The 27,387-nt window shown below is 42.8% G+C and overlaps 4 protein-coding genes across 5 annotated transcripts; 2 read left to right on the plus strand and 2 right to left on the minus strand.

The window, feature by feature from the left end:
* Positions 1-558: 558 nt before the first annotated feature.
* Positions 559-11,075, plus strand: vps26c (VPS26 endosomal protein sorting factor C). 2 transcript variants are annotated; one of them, XM_031826718.1, is made up of 8 exons: positions 559-665; positions 3,996-4,139; positions 4,329-4,478; positions 5,568-5,648; positions 5,949-6,023; positions 8,689-8,839; positions 9,909-10,061; positions 10,153-11,075. In XM_031826718.1, exons 2-8 carry the CDS (start codon positions 4,065-4,067, stop codon positions 10,233-10,235), a joined length of 768 nt encoding a protein of 255 aa, XP_031682578.1. In that variant the 5' UTR covers positions 559-665; positions 3,996-4,064; the 3' UTR covers positions 10,236-11,075. The 2 variants fall into 2 exon arrangements, with proteins under 2 accessions (XP_031682578.1, XP_031682577.1); XM_031826717.1 differs by having other exon boundaries at positions 562-773.
* A 4,897-nt stretch (positions 11,076-15,972) lies between these two features.
* LOC116374387 (E3 ubiquitin-protein ligase DZIP3-like) lies at positions 15,973-17,967 on the minus strand. The gene is made up of 5 exons (XM_031826719.1): positions 17,681-17,967; positions 17,470-17,596; positions 17,060-17,200; positions 16,788-16,880; positions 15,973-16,598 (listed from the first exon to the last, which is right to left on the minus strand). Exons 1-5 carry the CDS (start codon positions 17,908-17,910, stop codon positions 16,470-16,472), a joined length of 720 nt encoding a protein of 239 aa, XP_031682579.1. The 5' UTR covers positions 17,911-17,967; the 3' UTR covers positions 15,973-16,469.
* An 825-nt stretch (positions 17,968-18,792) lies between these two features.
* On the plus strand, positions 18,793-19,984 carry LOC116374315 (vacuolar protein sorting-associated protein 26C-like; the record flags this gene model as incomplete). Its single annotated transcript, XM_031825941.1, has 2 exons — positions 18,793-18,970; positions 19,062-19,984. Coding segments are annotated over 2 exons (261 nt in total), but the record flags the coding sequence as incomplete, so codon positions are not given.
* Positions 19,985-23,732: 3,748 nt separating this feature from the next.
* On the minus strand, positions 23,733-26,875 carry LOC109887865 (E3 ubiquitin-protein ligase DZIP3). The gene is made up of 5 exons (XM_020479133.2): positions 26,589-26,875; positions 26,378-26,504; positions 25,968-26,108; positions 25,696-25,788; positions 23,733-25,506 (listed from the first exon to the last, which is right to left on the minus strand). The coding sequence occupies exons 1-5, from the start codon at positions 26,816-26,818 to the stop codon at positions 25,378-25,380; spliced, it is 720 nt and encodes a 239-aa protein (XP_020334722.1). The 5' UTR covers positions 26,819-26,875; the 3' UTR covers positions 23,733-25,377.
* Between the last annotated feature and the right edge of the window lie 512 nt (positions 26,876-27,387).

Below are 27,387 nucleotides of genomic sequence, written 5' to 3' on the forward strand. Positions count from 1 at the left end.
TCAATCCACTGCTTTCTTCACAGTCCTCGATATTACAAATGGATTTTCCAAATGAATCTCCTTGTCCAAAAAACACAGTCCAATAAGTAAAGCATTATTGGACAGGTCCTTGTCTTCTACTGCAACTTTTGCTCGTTTTGTTCCATTCTTTGATTTCACTATTTTCCATTAATTGTCACACACTTTACTTGCCGCACTTTCAGATTCAAGCACAGTAGCCATTTCCTCTTTTTCCACCCAACTGTCACTGATCTTGATTGTCCCATTTCTCCCCATCCTCCCACTTCTCTCGACACGCCCATTATGAGTCACTCCAGCCAGGCAGCTACCTAAGATTCAGCGCGAGGGTTGAAAGGGTAAAAATAATGCGATTAGACTGCTGGCTCTGACTCTTGACGCGTTGACGTACCAGTCGGAAGGAGGAAACGTGGACATTTCCGACTTGCTAACTGGTTATAGCTATACACGTGACGCACACGTGACGCGTTCAACGAATCAGCAAGTCAGACATTTCCGAGTTTCCTAGTTCCCGACTAGCATATGAACTCGCCAAATTCTCTTAATTTGGGAGGCGGACATAGCAGGTCGGCGTATTGGTCACATGACATATCTACAATTTATCACATGACCTGTATAAGGAAATATCGCAGCTGAAGAGGAGAAAGGTGGATTGTCTTTGCTTTACATTTTGATCGATATCTGCCAAATCGTCGAAAATGAGTGCTAGTTTGGACATCAGACTGAAAAGAGCAAATAAAGTATATCATGAGGGGGTAAGGGTCCATTTGCCTGAAATGTACATAGTAAGATATACAGTATAACTATCGATGCTACCAAACTAAGAAGCGATGACATTGTGTCACGCTTGTTTGGGAATAAAGCAGCTCACGTACTCAGCAGAAGTCATTCCAAATGGTATAGCCTGAACAAGTGCATCAGTGACAGGTGATACAGTGAAGTGTGAAATAAGTACTTAACCACCCGTATTTTAACCTTTTCTACCCTCGACATGTTCTGTTACTAGCTCGTGTTGACCATTGTTTTACTCCAATTGTATCATTAACTTCACAATACAGTGGCTAGATTAACCTTGAGTTAAATTGCTGTGCTTCGTAGCTCTGGCAACTTGGCAAGTCGTGTGCATGACAATTGTTTTGCTTACTACAGAGCAACCTTTTATTTGTTTGTGGTGAAGAGATGATAATGATTATTTTTGACTGATCAGCAGTTATCAATTTCTTCAATGTGTAAGGTTTCTACTGCCCTCTAGTGGATGTCCTGCGTTGTCGAACATTAGTTTTTTAAATTTTATTTTACCTTTTATTTAACCAGGTAGGCCAGTTGAGAACAAGTTCTCATTTACAACAGCGACCTGGCCAAGATAATGCAAAGCTGTGTGACACAAACAATAACAGAGTTACACATGGAATAAATGAATGTACAGTCAATAACACAATAGAAAAGTAGTCTATATAGAGTGTGTACAAATGAAGTAAGATTAGGAAGGTAAGGCAATAAATAGGCCGAAGTGGTGAAATAATTACGATTTAGCAAATAAACACAAGTGATAGATGTGCAGAAGATGAATGTGCAAGTAGAGATAATGGGGTGCAAAGGAGCTAGAAAATAACAATATGGGGATGAGGTAATTGGATGGGCTATGTACAGGTGCAATGATCTGTAAGCTGCTCTGACAGCTGATGCTTAAAGATAGTGAGGGAGAAATGAGTCTCCAGCTTCAGTGAGTTTTGCAATTAATTCCAGTCATTGGCAGCAGTGAACTGGAATGAAAGGCGGCCAAAGGAGGAATTGGCTTTGGGGGTGACCAGTGAAATATACCTGCTGGAGTGCATGCTACGGGTGGGTGCCGCTATGGTACCAGTGAGCTGAGATAAGGAGGGGCTTTATCTAGCAAAGACTTATCGATGACCTGGAGCCAGGGGGTTTGGCGACGAATATGAAGCGAAGCCAGCCAAGGACAGCATACAGGTCGCAGTGGTGGGTAGTATATGGGGCTTTGGTGACGAAACCGATGGCACTGTGATAGACTGCATCCAATTTGCTGAGTAGACTATTGGAGGCTATTTTGTAAATGACATCGCTGAAGTCAAGGATCGGATAGAGTAGTCAGTTTTATGAAATTATGTTTGGCAGCATGAAATAGGAAGCTGATTCTAGATTTAATTAAGATTGTGAAATAGGAAGCTGATTCTAGATTTAATTTTGGTTTGGAGGTGCTTAATATGAGTCTGGAAGGAGAGTTTACAGTCTTTATTTTTGATTTATTTAACCAGGTAGGCTAGTTGAGAACAAGTTCTCATTTACAACTGTGACCTGGCCAAGATAAAGCACAGCAGATTGACACACAACAACACAGAGTTACACATGGAATAAACAAACATACAGTCAATACAGTAGAAAAAAAGTCTATATGCAGTGTGTGCAAATGAGGTAAGACAAGGGAGGATGGGCAGGTGCGGGCAGCGATCGGTTGAAGAGCATGCATTTAGTTTTACTTGTGTTTAAGAGCAGTTGGAGGCCACAGAAGGAGAGTTGTATGGCATTGAAGCTCGTCTGGAGGTCAGTTAACACAGTGTCCAAAGAAGGGCCAGAAGTATACAGAATGGTGTTGTCTGCGTAGAGGTGGATCAGAGAATCACCAGACGGAGCGACTTCATTGATGTATACAGAGAATAGAGTCGGCCTGAGAATTTAACCCTGTGGCACCCCAATAGAGACTGCCAGATGTCCGGACAACAGGCCCTCCGATTTGACACACTGAACTCTGTCTGAGAAGTAGTTGGTGAACCAGGCAAGGCAGTCATTTGAGAAACCAAGGCTGTTGAGTCTGCCGATAAGATTGTGGTGATTGACAGAGTCGAAAGCCTTGGCCAGGTCGATGAGTACGGCTGCACAGTATTGTCTTTTATCGATGGCGGTTATGATATCGTTTAGGACCTTGAGCGTAGCTGAGGTGCACCCATGACCAGCTCGGAAACCAGATTGCATAGCGGAGAAGGTACGGTGGGATTCGAAATGGTGGTGATCTGTTAACTTGGCTTTCGAATACCTTAGAAAGGCAGGGTAGAATAGATATAGGTCTGTAACAGTTTGTGTCTAGAGTGTCTCCCCCTTTGAAGAGGGGGATGATCGTGGCAGCTTTCCAATCTTTGGGAATCTCAGACGATACGAAAGAGAGGTTGAACAGGCCAGTAATAGGGGTTGCAACAATTGTGCCGGATAATTTTTTGAAAGAGTGGGTCCAGATTGTCTAGCCCAGCTGATTTGTAGGGGTCCAGATTTTGCGGCTCTTTCAGAACTACAGCTCTGGATTTGGGTGAAGGAGAAATGGGGGAGGCTTGGGGAAGTTGCTGTATATTGGTTCTTAACTACCTTCTGAAAAGTTGCATATCGTGGATGATGACATACAAGTAACTGCCAAAATAAAGGAAACACTTGAGTAAAAGAGGGAAAGAAAGTATATTGAAAGCAGGTGCTTCCAAACAGTTGTGGTACCTAAGTTAATTACGCAATTAACATCTCATCATCGTGTGTGTGTGTGTGTGTGTGTGTGTGTGTGTGTGTGTGTGTGTGTGTGTGTGTGTGTGTGTGTGTGTGTGTGTGTGTGTGTGTGTGTGTGTGTGTGTGTGTGTCAGTCGTCAGATCTCAACCCAATTGAACACTTATGGGAGATTCTGGAGCGAAGCCAGAGACAGTGTTTTCCACCACCATCAACAAAACACCAATTGATGGAATGTATTGTGGAAGAATGGTATCGCATCCCTCCAATAGTGTTCCAGACACTTGTAGAAAAAATTACAACTTGCACTGAAGCTGTTCTGGCGGCTTAAGACACTTTGCTGCTGTTTCAGTTATGTGTATCTTTTCACCAAACCCTCTGGTCAGAGTACCGCTTTATGAACATCCTAAACACCAAGAGTGTGATACTTTTTGCATTTCATATTTGTAATATAATTTCTGGTTTATTATGTCAGGAGGTCCTTGCCGGTGTTGTGGCGATAGTTAGTAAGGAGGCGGTCCAGCACCAGGGCATCACTCTCACCATGGAGGGAATTGTCAACCTACAGCTTAGCTCCAAGAGTGTGGGAGTCTTTGAGGCCTTCTACAACTCTGTTAAGGTGAGAGTCCAACGGTATTCCCCAAGCCCAAGGATCACCACACATTGAACTGCCTCTTTCACATGATTAGATTATGTTGTTGTTGTCATGGACTGTTTAGTGCCAACATGGAGCATAGATACCTTACCTAATTCTGTATATCAATGGCTCTGATGTCACAGATTGATCTTTCCCCTCTTTCTGTAACAGCCCATTCAACTTATCACGAGCAACATTGAAGTGGTAAAGCAAGGCAAGGTGCCTGGAGGCAAGACAGAGATTCCCTTTGAGTTCCCCCTGCACACAAAGGGCAACAAAGTGCTGTATGAGACCTACCATGGCGTTTTCGTCAACATTCAGGTAATGACCACAGAGCTGGGGCCTGCCCTGCACTTTGCAAATGGCTGTCTTCTGTGTTTTCAGACTATGACCTATATTCTTCTCCATGTCAGACAAGGACCAGCCAGGGAACCATACTATACCTCCCAAAGCAGATATTTCAGTGTCCAAAATTGATTGTGTATGCATTTTGTCTGCCATCTTTGGGTCAGACCTGCTTCAGCTGACGCAGTGCCCATGCTATTTCTAATGACAATTTTAAAAGATCCCTTTTATTATCATGTCATCTGGAGAAATACAAAAACAACTGTGATTGTAAACCTCTCTGACGCTAATGAGGTGTAATTATAGAGACAGAGTGGCACAGATTGACATTCCCTGTCTTCCAGTCGTTTGTTTCTCAAGGAAACTGCAACAAAATAAATACAAGGAAGACTAAATGTTTGCTTAAAAAAAAACATGTCTTCATCACTGCAGATGTATAGGCCTAAGCAATGAAATAAGGTTATTAGCAGATGCTGAAAGGTCAAGTTCCAGCAATCTTACATTTTGCTGGAGTAAAAATAAGCCAATGCATTTTTACTCTCAACCTGGAGTTTTCTTTTGTCCCCTGAATCAGTCAAGCTTCAGAAAGGATCTAGATGTGTTCTGTTGTCTGCAAAATCAATGAGGTGTAGACCAACATTTCAATAGTGTAACGCTTGAGCATTAAACCTTTGGAGAAAAATTCTCTAATAGGCTTTGTTTTTGTCCAATAAGAATGTTTACCCTTGAAAAGCTATGTCTTCTGAAACAGTACGATCAAGTAGATTAGGTATTTTTTATTGCTTTCCAGAATAAGCGAGGCATTCGAAGGACAGAGGGGAGGCTCTGTACTGCATCTAATATTAGACCTAAACTTCAGATAGTACTGATGAGGAACCTCATGGGGGGGGTGACTTATCAGTCTCAATTCTACCACTGGAAAAGGTATCCAGCTTTATTTTAAGGCAGGCTTTTAACAATCATATATGCCTGTTTCTCCTGACAATATCATGTGTGGGAAAATGATTTGTATCCACAAAAGCCTTGTTACTAATGTTAATCATTGTATGGTGTTTATTTTCTCAGTACACCCTCCGTTGTGACATGAAGCGCTCCTTGTTGGCCAAAGACCTGAGCAAGACCTGTGAATTCATGGTGCACTGTCTGGTGAGATCAACCATCATCCTGACTCAGACCAATATCTAATCTCTTCTGAGAATACCATACAAAAACACCACCATAACATGATCTGACGTTACTTGATTTTAAGTTTCATGTAGCTACAGTAAGAAACAGGCCTGTAGTTTCTCATAATTTTCTTCAATATAGATGAAGTTACAAGTGAAGTGATGTTGTAATCTATAGTTACACAATGACATCATACATGATTACTAAGGGACTGTTCCTTCTCTGGGGCCATGCAGACCATTTTCTCATGGTTAGACTGTCCATTTTCTCTTCTCTCAGCCACAGAAAGCCAAGCTGCAACCCACCCCGGTAGACTTCACCATCACGCCAGAGACCCTGCAGAATGTCCGCGAGGTACAGCAGACCTGTTGGGAATATGACCAAACACCTACAAAATGTTAAATTACATTTAATCTACACTACATGACCAAAAGTATGTGGACACCTACTTGTGGACCATCTCATTCCAAAATCATGGGCATTAATATGGAGTTGGTCCCGTTTGCTGCTATAACAGCCTCCACTCTTCTGGGAAGGCTTTCCACTCGATGTTGGAACATTGCTGCGGGGACTTGCTTCCATTCAGCCATGAGCATTGGTGAGGCCTGGCTCACAATTCCAATTCATCCCAAAGGTGTTCGATGGGGTTGAGTTCAGGTCTCTGTGCAGGCCAGTCAAGTTCTTCCACACTGATCTCAACAAACCATTTCTGTATGAACCTTGCTTTGTGCATGGGGGCATTGTCATGCTGATACAGGAAAGGGCCTTCCCTAAACTGTTGCCAGAAAGTTGGAAGCACAGAATCCTCTAGAATGTCATTGTTTGGAACACGCTAGTAGTGAGTGTTGCAACCAAGGACATATTTTTACATGCTTCAGTACTCAGCAGTCCCGTTCTGTGAGCTTGTGGCCTACCACTTCGTGGCTGAGCCGTTGTTGCTGCTAGACGTTTCCACTACACAAAAACAACACTTACAGTTGACCAGGGCAGGTCTAGCAGGGCAGAAATTTGACGAACTGACTTGTTGGAAAGATGGCATCCTATGAAGGTGCCATTTTGAAAGTCACTGAGCTCTTCAGTAAGGCCATTCTACTGCTAATGTTTGTCTGTGGAGATTGCATGGCTGTGTGCTCGATTTTATACACCTGTCAGCAACAGGTATGGCTGAAATAACTGAATTCACTCATTTGAAGGGGCGTCTACATACTTTTGTGTATATATACAGTTGAAGTCGGAAGTTTACATACACCTTAGCCAAATACATTTAAACTCAGTTTTTTCACAATTCCTGACCTTTAGTCCTAGTAAAAATGCCCTGTCTTAGGTCAGTTGGGATCACTTTATTTTAAGAATGTGAAATGTCAGAATAATAGAAGAGAAAATAATTTATTTCAGCTTTTATTTCTTTCATTACATTCCCAGTGGGTCAGAAGTTTACCTGCAATCAATTAGTATTTGGTAGCATTGCCTTTAAATTGTTTAACTTGAGTCAAATGTTTCGGGTAGCCTTCCACAAGCTTCCCACAATAAGTTGGGTGAATTTTGGCCCATTCCTCCTGGTGTAGAGCTGGTGTAACTGAGTCAGGTTTGTAGGCCTCCTTGCTCGCACACTCTTTTTCAGTTCTGCCCACAAATTGTCTATAGGACTGAGGTCAGGGCTTTATGATGGCCACTTCAATACCATGACTTTGTTGTCCTTAAGCCATTTTTCCACAACTTTGGAAGTATGCTTGGATTCATTGTCCATTTGGAAGACCCATTTGCGACCAAGCTTTAACTTCTTGACTGATGTCGTGAGATGTTTCTTCAATATATCCACATAATTGTCCTGCCTCATGACACCATCTTTTTTTATGAAGTGCACCAGTCCCTCCTGCAGCAAAGCACCCCCACAACACGATGCTGCCACCCCCGTGCTTCACGTTTGGGATGGTGTTCTTCAGCTTGCAAGCATCCCCCCTTTTCCTCCAAACATAACATTGGTCATTATGGCCAAACAGTTCTATTTTTGTTTCATCAGACCAGAGGACATTTCTCCAAAAAGTATGATCTTTGTCCCTACGTGCAGTTGCAAACCGTAGTCTGGCTTTTTTATGGCGGTTTTGGAGCAGTGGCTTCTTCCTTGCTGAGCGGCCTTTCAGGTTATGTCGTTACAGGACTTGTTTTACTGTGGATATAGATACTTTTGTACCCGTTTCCTCCAGCATCTTCACAAGGTCCTTTGCTGTTGTTCTGGGATTGATTTGCACTTTTCGCACCACAGTACGTTCATCTCTAGGAGACAGAACGCGTCTCCTTCCTGAAGGGTATGATGGCTGCGTGGTCCCATGGTGTTTATACTTGCGTACTATTGTTTGTACAGATGAATGTGGTACCTTCAGGCATTTGGAAATTGCTCCCAAGGATGAACCAGACTTGTGGAGGTCTACAATGTTTTTTCTGAGGTCTTGGCTGATTTCTTTTGATTTTCCCATGATGTCAAGCAAAGAGGCACTGAGTTTGAAGGTAGGCCTTGAAATACATCCACAGGTACACCTCCAATTGACTCAAATGATGTCAATTAGCCTATCAGAAGCTTCTCAAGCCATGACATGATTTTCTAGAATTTTCTAAGCTGCTTCAAGGCACAGTCAACTTAGTGTATGTAAGCTTCTAACTCACTGGAATTGTGATACAGTGAATTTTAAGTGAGAATCTCTGTAAACAATTGTTGAAAAAATTACTTGTGTCATGCACAAAATAATGTCCTGACCGACTTGCCAAAACTATAGTTTGTTAACAAGAAATTTGTGGAGTGGTTGGAAGAATAGTTTTAATGACTCCAACCTAAGTGTATGTAAACTTATGACTTCAACTGTATAGTGTACCTTTTGGCATTCTAGATGTTGGTTTCCTGGGTCTTAATCGGTCTACTCCATCATTGATCGAAATTATTTGAGGGAAACCAGCAGACACCGTAGCGGGAATGTTCAGACCGTTAACATCATCCCATCTTTGTATTACTCACCATCTCCCTCAGAGGAGTTTGCTGCCCAAGTTCCTGATCCGGGGCCACCTGGATGCCACCAACTGTGTGATCACTAAGCCCCTGACTGGAGAACTGGTGGTGGAGAGCTCTGATGTGGCCATCAAGAGCATCGAGCTACAGCTGGTCCGCGTAGAGACCTGCGGTGAGTCTGCGTTACTTACTGTAGCCCATCTACACTGAACAAAAATATAAACACAACATGCAGCAATTAAATATTTTACTAAGTTGCAGTTCATATAAGGATATCATACAATTGAAATAAATTCATTAGGCCCTAATCTACAGATATACATTTATTGGTCACATACCTTTTTTTTTAAAGTAGGGGCGTGGATCAGAAAACAAGTCAGTATCTGGTGTGACCACCATGTGCCATGGTATGGTATCATGGTATCTCTGTGCGTTCAAATTGCCGTTAATGAAATACATTTTTGGTCATTGTCCGTAGCGTATGCCTGCCCATACCATAACCCCCCCCCCCCTTCACCATGGGGCACTCTGTTCACAATGTTGACATCAGCAAACCTGCAGGTGAAGAAGCTGGATATGGAGGTCTTTGACTGGCGTGATTACACATGGTCTTTGGTTGTAAGGCCAGTTGAATGTATTGCCAAATAATCTAAAATTACTTTAGAGGTGTCTCATGTTAGAGAAATTAACATTCAATTCTCTGGCAACAGGTGGACATTCCTGCAATCAGCATGCCAATTGCACACTCCCTCAACTTGAGACATCTGTGGCATTGTGTTATGTGAGACAACTGAACATTTTAGTGGCCTTTTATTGTCCCCAGCACAAGGTGCACTTGTGTAATGATCATGCTGTTTAATCATCTTCATATGACACCCCTGTCAGGTGGATGGATTATCTTTGAAAATGAGAATTGCTCACTAACAGGGTTGTGTACACAATTTGAGAAGCGTTTTGTGCGTATGGAACATTTCTGGGATTTTTTAAATTTCAGCTCATGAAACATGGAACCTACACTTTACATGTTGCGTTTTTATATTTTTGTTCAGTATATTTAGAGGGCAGGCCCTGGTAGAATACTGTAACAATGCTTCCTTCGAGGGTATCGTTCATCGGAACTGTACGTGATTGAATGAAAGTAAGATTCCCATTACTTTGCTTTCACCAATCCAGATTAGTGTCTAAACAGGGCCCTACCCACTCCTATAGAAGTTAATGGTGTGTTTTTCCATCTGCGCCAGGCTGTGCTGAGGGCTATGCCAGAGATGCCACAGAGATCCAGAACATCCAGATAGCAGAGGGAGATGTCTGCCACAGCCTCCCCATCCCCATCTACATGGTCTTCCCCAGGCTCTTTACCTGCCCTACCCTTGAGACCATCAACTTTAAAGTCGGTGAGTTCACCTGTAATAAATACAAGTCGAATAGTGCAACAGTTTGTGGTTTGCCGATGGCTGACAGATGCGATTCTTTGTTCCTCTGTAGAGTTTGAGGTGAATGTGGTGATTGTCCTCCATGACGAACATCTGATCACTGAGAACTTTCCTCTGAAGCTGTGCCGAGCGTGAGAGCCCAGAGCTCCACTACAATGGAGGATGGTCAGAGGATAGTGCCGTTGACATGCCTGGGCAAGAACGACCTGAAGTGACCAAGGACTCAAAGTCCAGAGAGAGCCAAGCCTACAAGTCCTGGCAGACAGCCATATCTGTTGGCTGGGCTTCCCTGCTCTGAATGACAGTCTATAAGTGCATAATGTTATATGGATGTATGTCTCCAGTTCAGAAAAAAAAGACTGAAAAAGCAGAGGATGTTCAAGATTGTGGGCTACCATTCAATATAATAGTGCAAATGTCAAAATGGATCAAGTAACATAATTGTGTATCAATTCATGATATCGTTGAAGCTGCATTGTTGCATTTCAAAAGTCTTTTGGGGAGACATTGCCCATCATTAGCAGTAATGTGGTCAATTTCTAACTGAATGTTGGCACTGTCAAAATGTAGCCCAAAGAACATTCTAAATGGAGGCATTTCAAACTAACAAGGTATTCAAAATCAACCATGTTATTAAATGCTATTTAACATTTCAGTTATGTTATCATTGTAAATTGTGTGAATTGGCTTAACACCAAAGAGCTGGCTCAAGGAGTTAAGCAGCTTCAGTAAAGATTGACACATTTTAGACTGAATCCATATTCCCAAACCATAAGATGGCTGGCTAAAAGTAATGATCCGGCTTTCTGATATACTGTACCCCCCACCCCACCCAGGACTCAGACGTAATGTCCCAACAGCAGATGAAATTTACTTTCAACGTAAGCCTTAAATAACAGATTTTAATGCTGGGCTAAGGACCTGATGCATCTGGAGGAAACTCCCATCTTGATAAATAAAAAGTAGCTACTTTCATCACACAACTCACAGAAATGTTTTTGCAGACAACACAGGAAACAATGCTTCGGACCTTCAGTTGAGTGATGCCTACTCTCTTGTGGACAGACTACAAACAAATGCATCTGACCAAATTACATTATTTTAATCTCTGTTAACCCAGAACTATGTGATACACATGACCAAAAGTATATTCATTTGTATTTATTATGGATCCCCATTTAGCTGCTGTCAAGGCATCAGCTACTGTTCTTAGGGTCCGGCTAAATTAAGGCAGTTATACAATTTTAACTTTACAATACATTCCACAACACACTAAGTGGACACCTACTCGAACATCTCATTCCAAAATCATGGGCATTAATATGGAGTTGGTCCTCCTTTGTTGCTATAGCAGCCTCTACTCTTCAGGGAAGGCTTTCCACTAGATGTTTGGACTTGCTTCCATTCAGCCACAAGAGCATTCGGGATGTTGGGCGATTAGGCCTGGTTCGCAGTCAGCGTTCCAATTCACCCCAGGGCAATCAAATTCTTCCACACCGATCAACAAACCATTTCTGTATGGACCTCACTTTGTGCGCAGGGGCATGGTCATGCAAGGGCCTTCCCCCAAAATGTTGGTAGCACAGAATTATCTAGAATGTCATAGTATGCTGTAACATTAAGATTTCCCTTCACTGGAACTAAAGGGCCTAGCCTGAAACATGAAAAACAGCCCCAGACCATTTGTATTTATTATGGATCCCCATTAGCTTCTGCCAAAGCATCAGCTACTCTTCCTGGGGTCCAGCAAAATTAAGGCAGTTTATACCATTTTAAAAACATTACAATACATTCACAGATTTCACAACACACTGTGTGTCCTCAGGCCCCTACTCCACCACTACCACATATCTACAGTACTAAATACATATGTGCGTATAGTGTGTATGTTATCGTGTGTGTGTATGCATGTGTCTGTGCCAATGTTTGTGTTGCTTCACAGTCCCCGTTGTTCCATAAGGTGTTTTTTTTTATCTGTTTTTTAAAAATCTAATTTTACTGCTTGCATCTGTTACTTGATGTGGAATAGAATTCCATGTAGTCATGGCTCTATGTAGTACTGTGTGCCTCCCATAGTCTGTTCTGGACTTGGGGACTGTGAAGAGACCTCTTGTGGCATGTTTTGTGGGGTATGGATGGGTGTCTGAGCTGTGTGCCAGTAGTATAGACAGACAGATCGGTGCATGCAACATGTCAATACCTCTCATAAATACTAGTGATGAAGTCAATCTCTCCTCCACTTTCAGCCAGGAGAGATTGGCATGCATATTATTAATATTAGCCAGCCGTGCTGCCCTGTTCTGAGCCAATTGCAATTTTCCTAGTCCTTTTTTGTGGCATCTGACCACACGACTGAACAGTAGTCAAGGTGCGACAAAACTAGGGCCTGTAGGACATGCCTTGTTGATAGTGTTAAGGCAGAGCATCGCTTTATTATAAACAGACTTCTCCCCATCTTAGCTACTACTGCATCAATATGTTTTGACTATGAGTTTACAATCTTGTGTTACTCCAAGAGGTTTAGTCATCTCAACTTGCTCAATTTCCACATGATTTATTACAAGATTTAGTTGAGGTTTAGGGTTTAGTGAGTGTTTTGTTCCAAATACAATGCTTTTAGTTTTAGAAATATTTAGGGCTAGCTTATTCCTTGCCACCCACTCTGAAACTAACTGCAGCTCTTTGTTGAGTGTTGCAGTCATTTCAGTCGCTGTATTAGCTGACGTGTATAATGTTGGGTCATCCACATACATAGACACAATGGCTTTACTCAAAGTCAGTGGCATGTCGTTAGTAAAAAATATTTTTTTTAAAGCAAGGTGCCTAAACGGGTACCCTGGGGAATTCTTTGTATAAGTGCTTGTTGAGTGTCCTTCCCTATAAGCAAGCTGAAATTCTGTTGTGAATTTGTTTACTGTAAAATAGCATTGTATCTGGTCAAACACAAATTTTTCCAGAAGTTTACTAAGGGTTTGTACAGGCTGTTTGGTCAGCTATTTGAGTCAGAAAAGGGGACTTTACTATTCTTGGGTAGAGGAATGACTTCCCTCCAACAGCCTAGGAGCAGTGCCTTGTTCAGGGGCAGAACTACAGATGTTTACCTTGTCACCGTAAGGATTCGATCTAACGACCGTTCTGTTAAAGGCCCAACGCGCTAACCTCTAGGCTACCTGCCGCCCCAATTCATTGACACCATTATAGGATTCCACCTTTCCAACAAGTTAGTTTGGCAAATTTCTGCCCTGCTAGAGTTGCCCTGGTCAACTAAGTGCTGTTATTGTGAAGTGGAAACGTCTAGTAGAAATAACTGTTGAAGCGAAGTGGTAGGCTGCACAAGCTCACAGAATGGGACCGCTGAAGCGCATAGTGTGTAAAAGTAATGTCTTCACTTGCAACACTCAATACTGAGTTCCAAACTGCCTCTGGAAGCAATGTCAGCACAATAACTGTTCGTCGGGAGCTTCATGAAATAGGTTCTGTGGCCGAGGAGCCGCACACAAGGCTAAAATCACCATGCACAGTGTCAGCTTGAGTGGCTTAAAACTTGCTGCAATTGGACACCGGAGCAGTGGAAACGTGTTCTCTGGAGTGATGGTAGTCCGACGGACGGACGAATCTGGGTTTGTAGATGCCAGGTGAACGCTACCTGCCCTAATGCAATGCCAACTAAAGTTTGGAGGATGAATAATGATCCAAGACCAGCTAAACTAATCCCTACTATTGTGACAATGAGTTGTCATAATGCTGATTTTAGGGGCACTGGCAAACACAATGTAAGTAACTTAATGTATTCGGGGCAATTAGGGGGGCATCTGTTGCAAGCCGTAATCATGAGCCTACAAACCAGAGTTACACTGAGGCGGTGTGGAATAGTAGGAAGATCACTTTATGAAGCTCACCCTGCACTATCAGCTCCATGAAAATAATGAGTAAGTCTACCTCTGATAAGCTTCCCAGTAAAGCATTAAAAACAATCAAGGAACCCAGAAAAGTGCGAAAAATAGCCCATATTAAAATATGTAGCCTAAGAAACGAGGTCTATGAAGTGAGTAACTTGCTTGTAACTAACACAGGGCATTCACATTAATCTCTGAAACTCCCTTAGATAATACCTTTGATGATACAGTGGTAGCAATTCATGGTTATAACATCTACCGAAAAGACAAATGTAAACGCAGGAGGTGTTGCGGTCTATATTCAGAACCACATTCCTGTAAAGCTTAGAGAAGATCTGTTAAATACTGTTGAAGAAATATGGCTACAGGTTCATCTGCCTCACCTAAAGCCCATTCTTGTGGGAAGCTGCTATAGACCAAGTGCTAACAGTCAGTACCTGGATAATATGTTTGAAATACTTGATAATGTATGTGATATCAACAGAGAAGTATATTTTCTGGGAGATTGAAATATTGACCGGCTATCATCAAGCTGTCCACTCAGGAAAAAAACTTAACTAGTGCCTGCAACCTGGTTCAGGTTCTCAGTCAACCTACCAGGGTAGTTACAAACAGCACAGGAATTAAATCATCGACATGTATTGATCACATCTTTAACACTGCAGATATTTTCTTTAGAGCAGTATCCAAATCCATAGGATGTAGTGATCAAAATATAATAGCCATATCTAGGAAAACTAAAGTGCCAAAGGTTGGGCCTAATATAGTGTATGAGTTGATGTAATGAATATTTACTGGTCTGTGGTGTGTAATGAGAAATCAGACGCTGTACTTGACACATTTATTAAACTACTTATTCCAGTTACTAATAAGCATGCACCCATTAAGAAAATGACTAAAAACTGTTAAATCCCCTTGGATTGATGAGGAATTGAAAAATTGTTTTGAGAGGGATGAGGAAAAAGGTATAGCAATTAAGTCTGGCAGCCCAACTGATTGGCAAATGTACTGCAAATTAAGAAATCATGTGACAAAACTAAAAGGAAACTACACTGAATCAAATACATTATGTAAAGAATGATAGTAAAAAGCTTTGGGGCACCTTAAATGAAATTTTGGTTAAAAAAAGCCAACTCGGCTGCTCCTTCAGTCATAGAATCAGATGGCTCATTCATCAAAGCCCACTGATATTGCAAAATTCTTTAAGGATTTTCATTGGCAAGATAAGCAAACTTAGGGATGACATGCCAGGAACAAACACTGACAGTACACATCAGATCAATTTATGAAAGACAATAATTGTACTTTTGAATTCTGTAAAGTCAGTGTGGAAGAGATGAAAAAAGTATTGTTTATCAACAATGACAAGCCACCGAGGTCTGACAATCTGGATGGCAATTACTCAGGATAATAGCAGACGATATTGCCACTCCCATTGGTCACATCTTCAATTTAAGCCTACTAGAGACCATGTGCCCTCAGGCCGTCATTGTAAATAAGCATGTTCTTAATTGACTTGAATAGTTAAGTAAAAGGTTGCATTAAAAAAAATGTATAGTCACTGAGCTCTTCAGTAAGGCCATTCTGTCAATGTGTCTATGGAGATTGCAATGGCTGTGTGCTCAATTTTAATCACCTGTGAGCAATGGGTGTAGCTGAAACCAAATCCACTAATTTGAAAGGGTCTCCACATACTTGTGTATATACATACACACAGTGTACCCGACATTCTATTAAAAGGAATCACATGCTTTTTATCTGATAGGGAACAGTTGTAGGTGTCTTGTTGAAAACAAACTGAAAGGCATGAGTTCGGTAAAAAAAAGGTTTTTCCTGAGATTCCAACAGATGACAGCAGTTGTCAGGAAAATCCTTCAGGCTACGGCTGACTGCTTTCAACAGCATAGAACTTGTATGAACAAGTCTGATTAACTCTTAATTAAAATCTGTCAATCTTAAAATTAACTATACAAAAATGTGGTAAATATTTTTTAAATTGCAGTTGGTTCTTTCCTCCAGTTCCAACTTTTCAAACAAAGTAACTGGCAATCAAACTTTATTACACCAGGCACAAGAATCTTAAGACTTTCAGAATTAGCTCAACCCATAACCACACTTAAAGTACACCAGGCCCAACTAAACCACTACTTACTCAAACATGTGTCTGATGACAACGCTGTGATTGATGGTTATGAACATATTTAACACAAACGTTGTCTACTACAAAAAAAATTGCTTAAGTAAAAACAATATAATGGCACATACGATAGACGCAAAATAAAAAGCTCAACATTCATTGCATGATGGAGTATAAACCAATATAATCATAGTAAGGAGATCGCTCGATAACTGGTCCATCGCACCTGACTTTCGTCCAATTTCTTTATCACCACATCTGACAGAAATTGAGCATATACTGGGAATCAATCTGTGTTTAGAATTCAGGCATAAGGGGGTTGGTAGCTGGGGGTGTTTAAGAGAAAGCAGCGGGCGTGTGGCCCCTGCGTATTCTGCCAGGTAGCAGAGGGAAATCCTCGGGCAGGAGAGCGTGCTCTCTGCAGGTGGGACAGGTGCTCTGCTCCTTCAGCCACGACTTAATACACTAGAGGGAGAAGGGGAGAGGAAAAGATAAGTGGTAGAAAATGACTGACCATTAAACCAATCCCAAATGCTAGAACAGGAATTCCCAGTTTCTGTTTTCTACTTGCCCTAAATAAGCACAGGGCCATAGATAAAAGCACTGGGCAAACTCAGTTGCAGACTACTTAAGGGTGTGAAGAAGTGGCCTTACCTCTCTGTGGAAGCTGTGTCTGCACTCCAGCACACACAGGTCCTCCTGGGACATGTCCTCATGGCAGATGATACAGGGATCCTCCATGTTCAACTGTAGAAGACACACAGACATCAGAATCAAAAAGTCCTTGTAGTACACAACAGCAAACCCTACAATCTACACACTATTTAGGCTTCGGCATCTGTACATCCATGTTATTGTCTGACCAGGAGTCGAGCCCTGCTGTCATTACTGTGCGCGACTCAGTGTGAAGTGCAAGCTGAACTCACCGCCTTTGACTTGGAGTGTCCTTGGGCACCCACACTCTTCCAGACATGGGCGGGGGGTCCAGTAGAGTGGACAGAGGCTGGAGAGTCAGAGCGCGAAGGGGGCCCAGCAGTGTCACCCATACCAGCACTGCTCAGCTGCTCCTGGACACAAACACGTTAGTTCACATGGAAGCCAACAGTTGTGTGCATATTTTAACCTAGGAGTGAACGTGAATAAGGACACGATACGTTTTCAATTGATGCTTCCATTCAATATACTTTGAGATCCCTTTAGTTCAAAATCTCGCTAAACATAGTGATAAAGATGATCCCTGATAGAGGGGATACAGAACTAGCGCAAGTATGAAGACATTTGCCAACAGGTGTAGTATGGTCCTAGTCCTTGGTGCAGGTTACTTTGGGGCTCTTACTCTGGTGGAGTCCTGGTGGTCCAGGATGAGCTGGGCCACTCTGTTGATGACCTCCTGGTAGGACAGGGAGTTCAAGCAGCCTCTGTTGGCTGTGCGCATCTCCCCAATGAACTTGGAAAGCACAGGCCTGAAATGACAAATCAGTATTGAATACTAGAGAGCTCGTACACCCATAATAGCCATTTGTGTGCACACGTTTCTGTTACGTTACCTGCTATAGTGAGGGAACATGACGCTGAGCCGATCTACGATTCTATCGTACACATTGGTGGGCTGTGGGGCCGGTGGCCTGGAAGCCTGGTTCGGCCTTGTGATAGGACGGTTAGTGGTAGCACTAGGTGGAACTCGAGCCATACCGGAGGGCAGTGCAACACTCTGATCCATGGCTGGGGCAGGAGGGGCTCTAGGCAACCCCAGGTGACCGTAGAGGGGGGCTCTCATGTGCACTGGAGGGCAAGGGAGCTGCTGGTGAGCCTGGGGTGGGAACAGCAGAGTGGGAGCTGGTTAGTAAGACCACTTGACAGGAGATTAATGGAAATGTTCCAAAACACCTTGACAAACTGACATGGGGCAGAGGTAAAGCCTGGTGAGATGGTAGAGCTGTGTGTACATATAGAAAGTGAGTTCTGTTCTTAACTCCAGGTCTTTTTCAAGCAACATTGACTAGATTGTGGGCCACCCCACATAAGAGACATCTCTTCCCTGACAGAGCTGCTCTGCCTCTAGCTAGCTGCCTGCTCTGGCCCCAGGGACCCTCTAATAGGGAAGTGGAGCCCCAGGACCTGCCTGCCGTGTGAAGCCTGCACTGCATCTCAAGCCTGGCACCACTAGGGGAAAGCTCAGGCCTGGGGGGGGGTGGATGGGACAGAGGGGAGGCAGAGGGGTACCAGGGACAGGTCTTCCTCTGGGACAGAATATATCTGGGAGAAGCAGGGCACCACAGGCCTCACTCATCTGACAAACAGCTTCAAGGTATAGGCTGAGAATAGCCAATGCAGTTTCAAAGCATGTTACTAGGTGTTTATGGTCACAATAGCACTCTTACAATTATTATTTTTTTAAACCCGACATAGGATGCTGAGCTAACATGCTGTTTGTCAGAATGGACAACAAAATAAAGACATCAGAAAAGTTGCGTTTTTATATTTTTGTTCAGTATATTTAGAGGGCAGGCCCTGGTAGAATACTGTAACAATGCTTCCTTCGAGGGTATCGTTCATCGGAACTGTACGTGATTGAATGAAAGTAAGATTCCCATTACTTTGCTTTCACCAATCCAGATTAGTGTCTAAACAGGGCCCTACCCACTCCTATAGAAGTTAATGGTGTGTTTTTCCATCTGCGCCAGGCTGTGCTGAGGGCTATGCCAGAGATGCCACAGAGATCCAGAACATCCAGATAGCAGAGGGAGATGTCTGCCACAGCCTCCCCATCCCCATCTACATGGTCTTCCCCAGGCTCTTTACCTGCCCTACCCTTGAGACCATCAACTTTAAAGTCGGTGAGTTCACCTGTAATAAATACAAGTCGAATAGTGCAACAGTTTGTGGTTTGCCGATGGCTGACAGATGCGATTCTTTGTTCCTCTGTAGAGTTTGAGGTGAATGTGGTGATTGTCCTCCATGACGAACATCTGATCACTGAGAACTTTCCTCTGAAGCTGTGCCGAGCGTGAGAGCCCAGAGCTCCACTACAATGGAGGATGGTCAGAGGATAGTGCCGTTGACATGCCTGGGCAAGAACGACCTGAAGTGACCAAGGACTCAAAGTCCAGAGAGAGCCAAGCCTACAAGTCCTGGCAGACAGCCATATCTGTTGGCTGGGCTTCCCTGCTCTGAATGACAGTCTATAAGTGCATAATGTTATATGGATGTATGTCTCCAGTTCAGAAAAAAAAGACTGAAAAAGCAGAGGATGTTCAAGATTGTGGGCTACCATTCAATATAATAGTGCAAATGTCAAAATGGATCAAGTAACATAATTGTGTATCAATTCATGATATCGTTGAAGCTGCATTGTTGCATTTCAAAAGTCTTTTGGGGAGACATTGCCCATCATTAGCAGTAATGTGGTCAATTTCTAACTGAATGTTGGCACTGTCAAAATGTAGCCCAAAGAACATTCTAAATGGAGGCATTTCAAACTAACAAGGTATTCAAAATCAACCATGTTATTAAATGCTATTTAACATTTCAGTTATGTTATCATTGTAAATTGTGTGAATTGGCTTAACACCAAAGAGCTGGCTCAAGGAGTTAAGCAGCTTCAGTAAAGATTGACACATTTTAGACTGAATCCATATTCCCAAACCATAAGATGGCTGGCTAAAAGTAATGATCCGGCTTTCTGATATACTGTACCCCCCACCCCACCCAGGACTCAGACGTAATGTCCCAACAGCAGATGAAATTTACTTTCAACGTAAGCCTTAAATAACAGATTTTAATGCTGGGCTAAGGACCTGATGCATCTGGAGGAAACTCCCATCTTGATAAATAAAAAGTAGCTACTTTCATCACACAACTCACAGAAATGTTTTTGCAGACAACACAGGAAACAATGCTTCGGACCTTCAGTTGAGTGATGCCTACTCTCTTGTGGACAGACTACAAACAAATGCATCTGACCAAATTACATTATTTTAATCTCTGTTAACCCAGAACTATGTGATACACATGACCAAAAGTATATTCATTTGTATTTATTATGGATCCCCATTTAGCTGCTGTCAAGGCATCAGCTACTGTTCTTAGGGTCCGGCTAAATTAAGGCAGTTATACAATTTTAACTTTACAATACATTCCACAACACACTAAGTGGACACCTACTCGAACATCTCATTCCAAAATCATGGGCATTAATATGGAGTTGGTCCTCCTTTGTTGCTATAGCAGCCTCTACTCTTCAGGGAAGGCTTTCCACTAGATGTTTGGACTTGCTTCCATTCAGCCACAAGAGCATTCGGGATGTTGGGCGATTAGGCCTGGTTCGCAGTCAGCGTTCCAATTCACCCCAGGGCAATCAAATTCTTCCACACCGATCAACAAACCATTTCTGTATGGACCTCACTTTGTGCGCAGGGGCATGGTCATGCAAGGGCCTTCCCCCAAAATGTTGGTAGCACAGAATTATCTAGAATGTCATAGTATGCTGTAACATTAAGATTTCCCTTCACTGGAACTAAAGGGCCTAGCCTGAAACATGAAAAACAGCCCCAGACCATTTGTATTTATTATGGATCCCCATTAGCTTCTGCCAAAGCATCAGCTACTCTTCCTGGGGTCCAGCAAAATTAAGGCAGTTTATACCATTTTAAAAACATTACAATACATTCACAGATTTCACAACACACTGTGTGTCCTCAGGCCCCTACTCCACCACTACCACATATCTACAGTACTAAATACATATGTGCGTATAGTGTGTATGTTATCGTGTGTGTGTATGCATGTGTCTGTGCCAATGTTTGTGTTGCTTCACAGTCCCCGTTGTTCCATAAGGTGTTTTTTTTTATCTGTTTTTTAAAAATCTAATTTTACTGCTTGCATCTGTTACTTGATGTGGAATAGAATTCCATGTAGTCATGGCTCTATGTAGTACTGTGTGCCTCCCATAGTCTGTTCTGGACTTGGGGACTGTGAAGAGACCTCTTGTGGCATGTTTTGTGGGGTATGGATGGGTGTCTGAGCTGTGTGCCAGTAGTATAGACAGACAGATCGGTGCATGCAACATGTCAATACCTCTCATAAATACTAGTGATGAAGTCAATCTCTCCTCCACTTTCAGCCAGGAGAGATTGGCATGCATATTATTAATATTAGCCAGCCGTGCTGCCCTGTTCTGAGCCAATTGCAATTTTCCTAGTCCTTTTTTGTGGCATCTGACCACACGACTGAACAGTAGTCAAGGTGCGACAAAACTAGGGCCTGTAGGACATGCCTTGTTGATAGTGTTAAGGCAGAGCATCGCTTTATTATAAACAGACTTCTCCCCATCTTAGCTACTACTGCATCAATATGTTTTGACTATGAGTTTACAATCTTGTGTTACTCCAAGAGGTTTAGTCATCTCAACTTGCTCAATTTCCACATGATTTATTACAAGATTTAGTTGAGGTTTAGGGTTTAGTGAGTGTTTTGTTCCAAATACAATGCTTTTAGTTTTAGAAATATTTAGGGCTAGCTTATTCCTTGCCACCCACTCTGAAACTAACTGCAGCTCTTTGTTGAGTGTTGCAGTCATTTCAGTCGCTGTATTAGCTGACGTGTATAATGTTGGGTCATCCACATACATAGACACAATGGCTTTACTCAAAGTCAGTGGCATGTCGTTAGTAAAAAATATTTTTTTTAAAGCAAGGTGCCTAAACGGGTACCCTGGGGAATTCTTTGTATAAGTGCTTGTTGAGTGTCCTTCCCTATAAGCAAGCTGAAATTCTGTTGTGAATTTGTTTACTGTAAAATAGCATTGTATCTGGTCAAACACAAATTTTTCCAGAAGTTTACTAAGGGTTTGTACAGGCTGTTTGGTCAGCTATTTGAGTCAGAAAAGGGGACTTTACTATTCTTGGGTAGAGGAATGACTTCCCTCCAACAGCCTAGGAGCAGTGCCTTGTTCAGGGGCAGAACTACAGATGTTTACCTTGTCACCGTAAGGATTCGATCTAACGACCGTTCTGTTAAAGGCCCAACGCGCTAACCTCTAGGCTACCTGCCGCCCCAATTCATTGACACCATTATAGGATTCCACCTTTCCAACAAGTTAGTTTGGCAAATTTCTGCCCTGCTAGAGTTGCCCTGGTCAACTAAGTGCTGTTATTGTGAAGTGGAAACGTCTAGTAGAAATAACTGTTGAAGCGAAGTGGTAGGCTGCACAAGCTCACAGAATGGGACCGCTGAAGCGCATAGTGTGTAAAAGTAATGTCTTCACTTGCAACACTCAATACTGAGTTCCAAACTGCCTCTGGAAGCAATGTCAGCACAATAACTGTTCGTCGGGAGCTTCATGAAATAGGTTCTGTGGCCGAGGAGCCGCACACAAGGCTAAAATCACCATGCACAGTGTCAGCTTGAGTGGCTTAAAACTTGCTGCAATTGGACACCGGAGCAGTGGAAACGTGTTCTCTGGAGTGATGGTAGTCCGACGGACGGACGAATCTGGGTTTGTAGATGCCAGGTGAACGCTACCTGCCCTAATGCAATGCCAACTAAAGTTTGGAGGATGAATAATGATCCAAGACCAGCTAAACTAATCCCTACTATTGTGACAATGAGTTGTCATAATGCTGATTTTAGGGGCACTGGCAAACACAATGTAAGTAACTTAATGTATTCGGGGCAATTAGGGGGGCATCTGTTGCAAGCCGTAATCATGAGCCTACAAACCAGAGTTACACTGAGGCGGTGTGGAATAGTAGGAAGATCACTTTATGAAGCTCACCCTGCACTATCAGCTCCATGAAAATAATGAGTAAGTCTACCTCTGATAAGCTTCCCAGTAAAGCATTAAAAACAATCAAGGAACCCAGAAAAGTGCGAAAAATAGCCCATATTAAAATATGTAGCCTAAGAAACGAGGTCTATGAAGTGAGTAACTTGCTTGTAACTAACACAGGGCATTCACATTAATCTCTGAAACTCCCTTAGATAATACCTTTGATGATACAGTGGTAGCAATTCATGGTTATAACATCTACCGAAAAGACAAATGTAAACGCAGGAGGTGTTGCGGTCTATATTCAGAACCACATTCCTGTAAAGCTTAGAGAAGATCTGTTAAATACTGTTGAAGAAATATGGCTACAGGTTCATCTGCCTCACCTAAAGCCCATTCTTGTGGGAAGCTGCTATAGACCAAGTGCTAACAGTCAGTACCTGGATAATATGTTTGAAATACTTGATAATGTATGTGATATCAACAGAGAAGTATATTTTCTGGGAGATTGAAATATTGACCGGCTATCATCAAGCTGTCCACTCAGGAAAAAAACTTAACTAGTGCCTGCAACCTGGTTCAGGTTCTCAGTCAACCTACCAGGGTAGTTACAAACAGCACAGGAATTAAATCATCGACATGTATTGATCACATCTTTAACACTGCAGATATTTTCTTTAGAGCAGTATCCAAATCCATAGGATGTAGTGATCAAAATATAATAGCCATATCTAGGAAAACTAAAGTGCCAAAGGTTGGGCCTAATATAGTGTATGAGTTGATGTAATGAATATTTACTGGTCTGTGGTGTGTAATGAGAAATCAGACGCTGTACTTGACACATTTATTAAACTACTTATTCCAGTTACTAATAAGCATGCACCCATTAAGAAAATGACTAAAAACTGTTAAATCCCCTTGGATTGATGAGGAATTGAAAAATTGTTTTGAGAGGGATGAGGAAAAAGGTATAGCAATTAAGTCTGGCAGCCCAACTGATTGGCAAATGTACTGCAAATTAAGAAATCATGTGACAAAACTAAAAGGAAACTACACTGAATCAAATACATTATGTAAAGAATGATAGTAAAAAGCTTTGGGGCACCTTAAATGAAATTTTGGTTAAAAAAAGCCAACTCGGCTGCTCCTTCAGTCATAGAATCAGATGGCTCATTCATCAAAGCCCACTGATATTGCAAAATTCTTTAAGGATTTTCATTGGCAAGATAAGCAAACTTAGGGATGACATGCCAGGAACAAACACTGACAGTACACATCAGATCAATTTATGAAAGACAATAATTGTACTTTTGAATTCTGTAAAGTCAGTGTGGAAGAGATGAAAAAAGTATTGTTTATCAACAATGACAAGCCACCGAGGTCTGACAATCTGGATGGCAATTACTCAGGATAATAGCAGACGATATTGCCACTCCCATTGGTCACATCTTCAATTTAAGCCTACTAGAGACCATGTGCCCTCAGGCCGTCATTGTAAATAAGCATGTTCTTAATTGACTTGAATAGTTAAGTAAAAGGTTGCATTAAAAAAAATGTATAGTCACTGAGCTCTTCAGTAAGGCCATTCTGTCAATGTGTCTATGGAGATTGCAATGGCTGTGTGCTCAATTTTAATCACCTGTGAGCAATGGGTGTAGCTGAAACCAAATCCACTAATTTGAAAGGGTCTCCACATACTTGTGTATATACATACACACAGTGTACCCGACATTCTATTAAAAGGAATCACATGCTTTTTATCTGATAGGGAACAGTTGTAGGTGTCTTGTTGAAAACAAACTGAAAGGCATGAGTTCGGTAAAAAAAAGGTTTTTCCTGAGATTCCAACAGATGACAGCAGTTGTCAGGAAATCCTTCAGGCTACGGCTGACTGCTTTCAACAGCATAGAACTTGTATGAACAAGTCTGATTAACTCTTAATTAAAATCTGTCAATCTTAAAATTAACTATACAAAAATGTGGTAAATATTTTTTAAATTGCAGTTGGTTCTTTCCTCCAGTTCCAACTTTTCAAACAAAGTAACTGGCAATCAAACTTTATTACACCAGGCACAAGAATCTTAAGACTTTCAGAATTAGCTCAACCCATAACCACACTTAAAGTACACCAGGCCCAACTAAACCACTACTTACTCAAACATGTGTCTGATGACAACGCTGTGATTGATGGTTATGAACATATTTAACACAAACGTTGTCTACTACAAAAAAAATTGCTTAAGTAAAAACAATATAATGGCACATACGATAGACGCAAAATAAAAAGCTCAACATTCATTGCATGATGGAGTATAAACCAATATAATCATAGTAAGGAGATCGCTCGATAACTGGTCCATCGCACCTGACTTTCGTCCAATTTCTTTATCACCACATCTGACAGAAATTGAGCATATACTGGGAATCAATCTGTGTTTAGAATTCAGGCATAAGGGGGTTGGTAGCTGGGGGTGTTTAAGAGAAAGCAGCGGGCGTGTGGCCCCTGCGTATTCTGCCAGGTAGCAGAGGGAAATCCTCGGGCAGGAGAGCGTGCTCTCTGCAGGTGGGACAGGTGCTCTGCTCCTTCAGCCACGACTTAATACACTAGAGGGAGAAGGGGAGAGGAAAAGATAAGTGGTAGAAAATGACTGACCATTAAACCAATCCCAAATGCTAGAACAGGAATTCCCAGTTTCTGTTTTCTACTTGCCCTAAATAAGCACAGGGCCATAGATAAAAGCACTGGGCAAACTCAGTTGCAGACTACTTAAGGGTGTGAAGAAGTGGCCTTACCTCTCTGTGGAAGCTGTGTCTGCACTCCAGCACACACAGGTCCTCCTGGGACATGTCCTCATGGCAGATGATACAGGGATCCTCCATGTTCAACTGTAGAAGACACACAGACATCAGAATCAAAAAGTCCTTGTAGTACACAACAGCAAACCCTACAATCTACACACTATTTAGGCTTCGGCATCTGTACATCCATGTTATTGTCTGACCAGGAGTCGAGCCCTGCTGTCATTACTGTGCGCGACTCAGTGTGAAGTGCAAGCTGAACTCACCGCCTTTGACTTGGAGTGTCCTTGGGCACCCACACTCTTCCAGACATGGGCGGGGGGTCCAGTAGAGTGGACAGAGGCTGGAGAGTCAGAGCGCGAAGGGGGCCCAGCAGTGTCACCCATACCAGCACTGCTCAGCTGCTCCTGGACACAAACACGTTAGTTCACATGGAAGCCAACAGTTGTGTGCATATTTTAACCTAGGAGTGAACGTGAATAAGGACACGATACGTTTTCAATTGATGCTTCCATTCAATATACTTTGAGATCCCTTTAGTTCAAAATCTCGCTAAACATAGTGATAAAGATGATCCCTGATAGAGGGGATACAGAACTAGCGCAAGTATGAAGACATTTGCCAACAGGTGTAGTATGGTCCTAGTCCTTGGTGCAGGTTACTTTGGGGCTCTTACTCTGGTGGAGTCCTGGTGGTCCAGGATGAGCTGGGCCACTCTGTTGATGACCTCCTGGTAGGACAGGGAGTTCAAGCAGCCTCTGTTGGCTGTGCGCATCTCCCCAATGAACTTGGAAAGCACAGGCCTGAAATGACAAATCAGTATTGAATACTAGAGAGCTCGTACACCCATAATAGCCATTTGTGTGCACACGTTTCTGTTACGTTACCTGCTATAGTGAGGGAACATGACGCTGAGCCGATCTACGATTCTATCGTACACATTGGTGGGCTGTGGGGCCGGTGGCCTGGAAGCCTGGTTCGGCCTTGTGATAGGACGGTTAGTGGTAGCACTAGGTGGAACTCGAGCCATACCGGAGGGCAGTGCAACACTCTGATCCATGGCTGGGGCAGGAGGGGCTCTAGGCAACCCCAGGTGACCGTAGAGGGGGGCTCTCATGTGCACTGGAGGGCAAGGGAGCTGCTGGTGAGCCTGGGGTGGGAACAGCAGAGTGGGAGCTGGTTAGTAAGACCACTTGACAGGAGATTAATGGAAATGTTCCAAAACACCTTGACAAACTGACATGGGGCAGAGGTAAAGCCTGGTGAGATGGTAGAGCTGTGTGTACATATAGAAAGTGAGTTCTGTTCTTAACTCCAGGTCTTTTTCAAGCAACATTGACTAGATTGTGGGCCACCCCACATAAGAGACATCTCTTCCCTGACAGAGCTGCTCTGCCTCTAGCTAGCTGCCTGCTCTGGCCCCAGGGACCCTCTAATAGGGAAGTGGAGCCCCAGGACCTGCCTGCCGTGTGAAGCCTGCACTGCATCTCAAGCCTGGCACCACTAGGGGAAAGCTCAGGCCTGGGGGGGGGTGGATGGGACAGAGGGGAGGCAGAGGGGTACCAGGGACAGGTCTTCCTCTGGGACAGAATATATCTGGGAGAAGCAGGGCACCACAGGCCTCACTCATCTGACAAACAGCTTCAAGGTATAGGCTGAGAATAGCCAATGCAGTTTCAAAGCATG

The sequence above is a fragment of the Oncorhynchus kisutch genome, linkage group LG6, assembly GCF_002021735.2.
Source record: "Oncorhynchus kisutch isolate 150728-3 linkage group LG6, Okis_V2, whole genome shotgun sequence".
Lineage (NCBI taxonomy): Eukaryota > Metazoa > Chordata > Actinopteri > Salmoniformes > Salmonidae > Oncorhynchus > Oncorhynchus kisutch.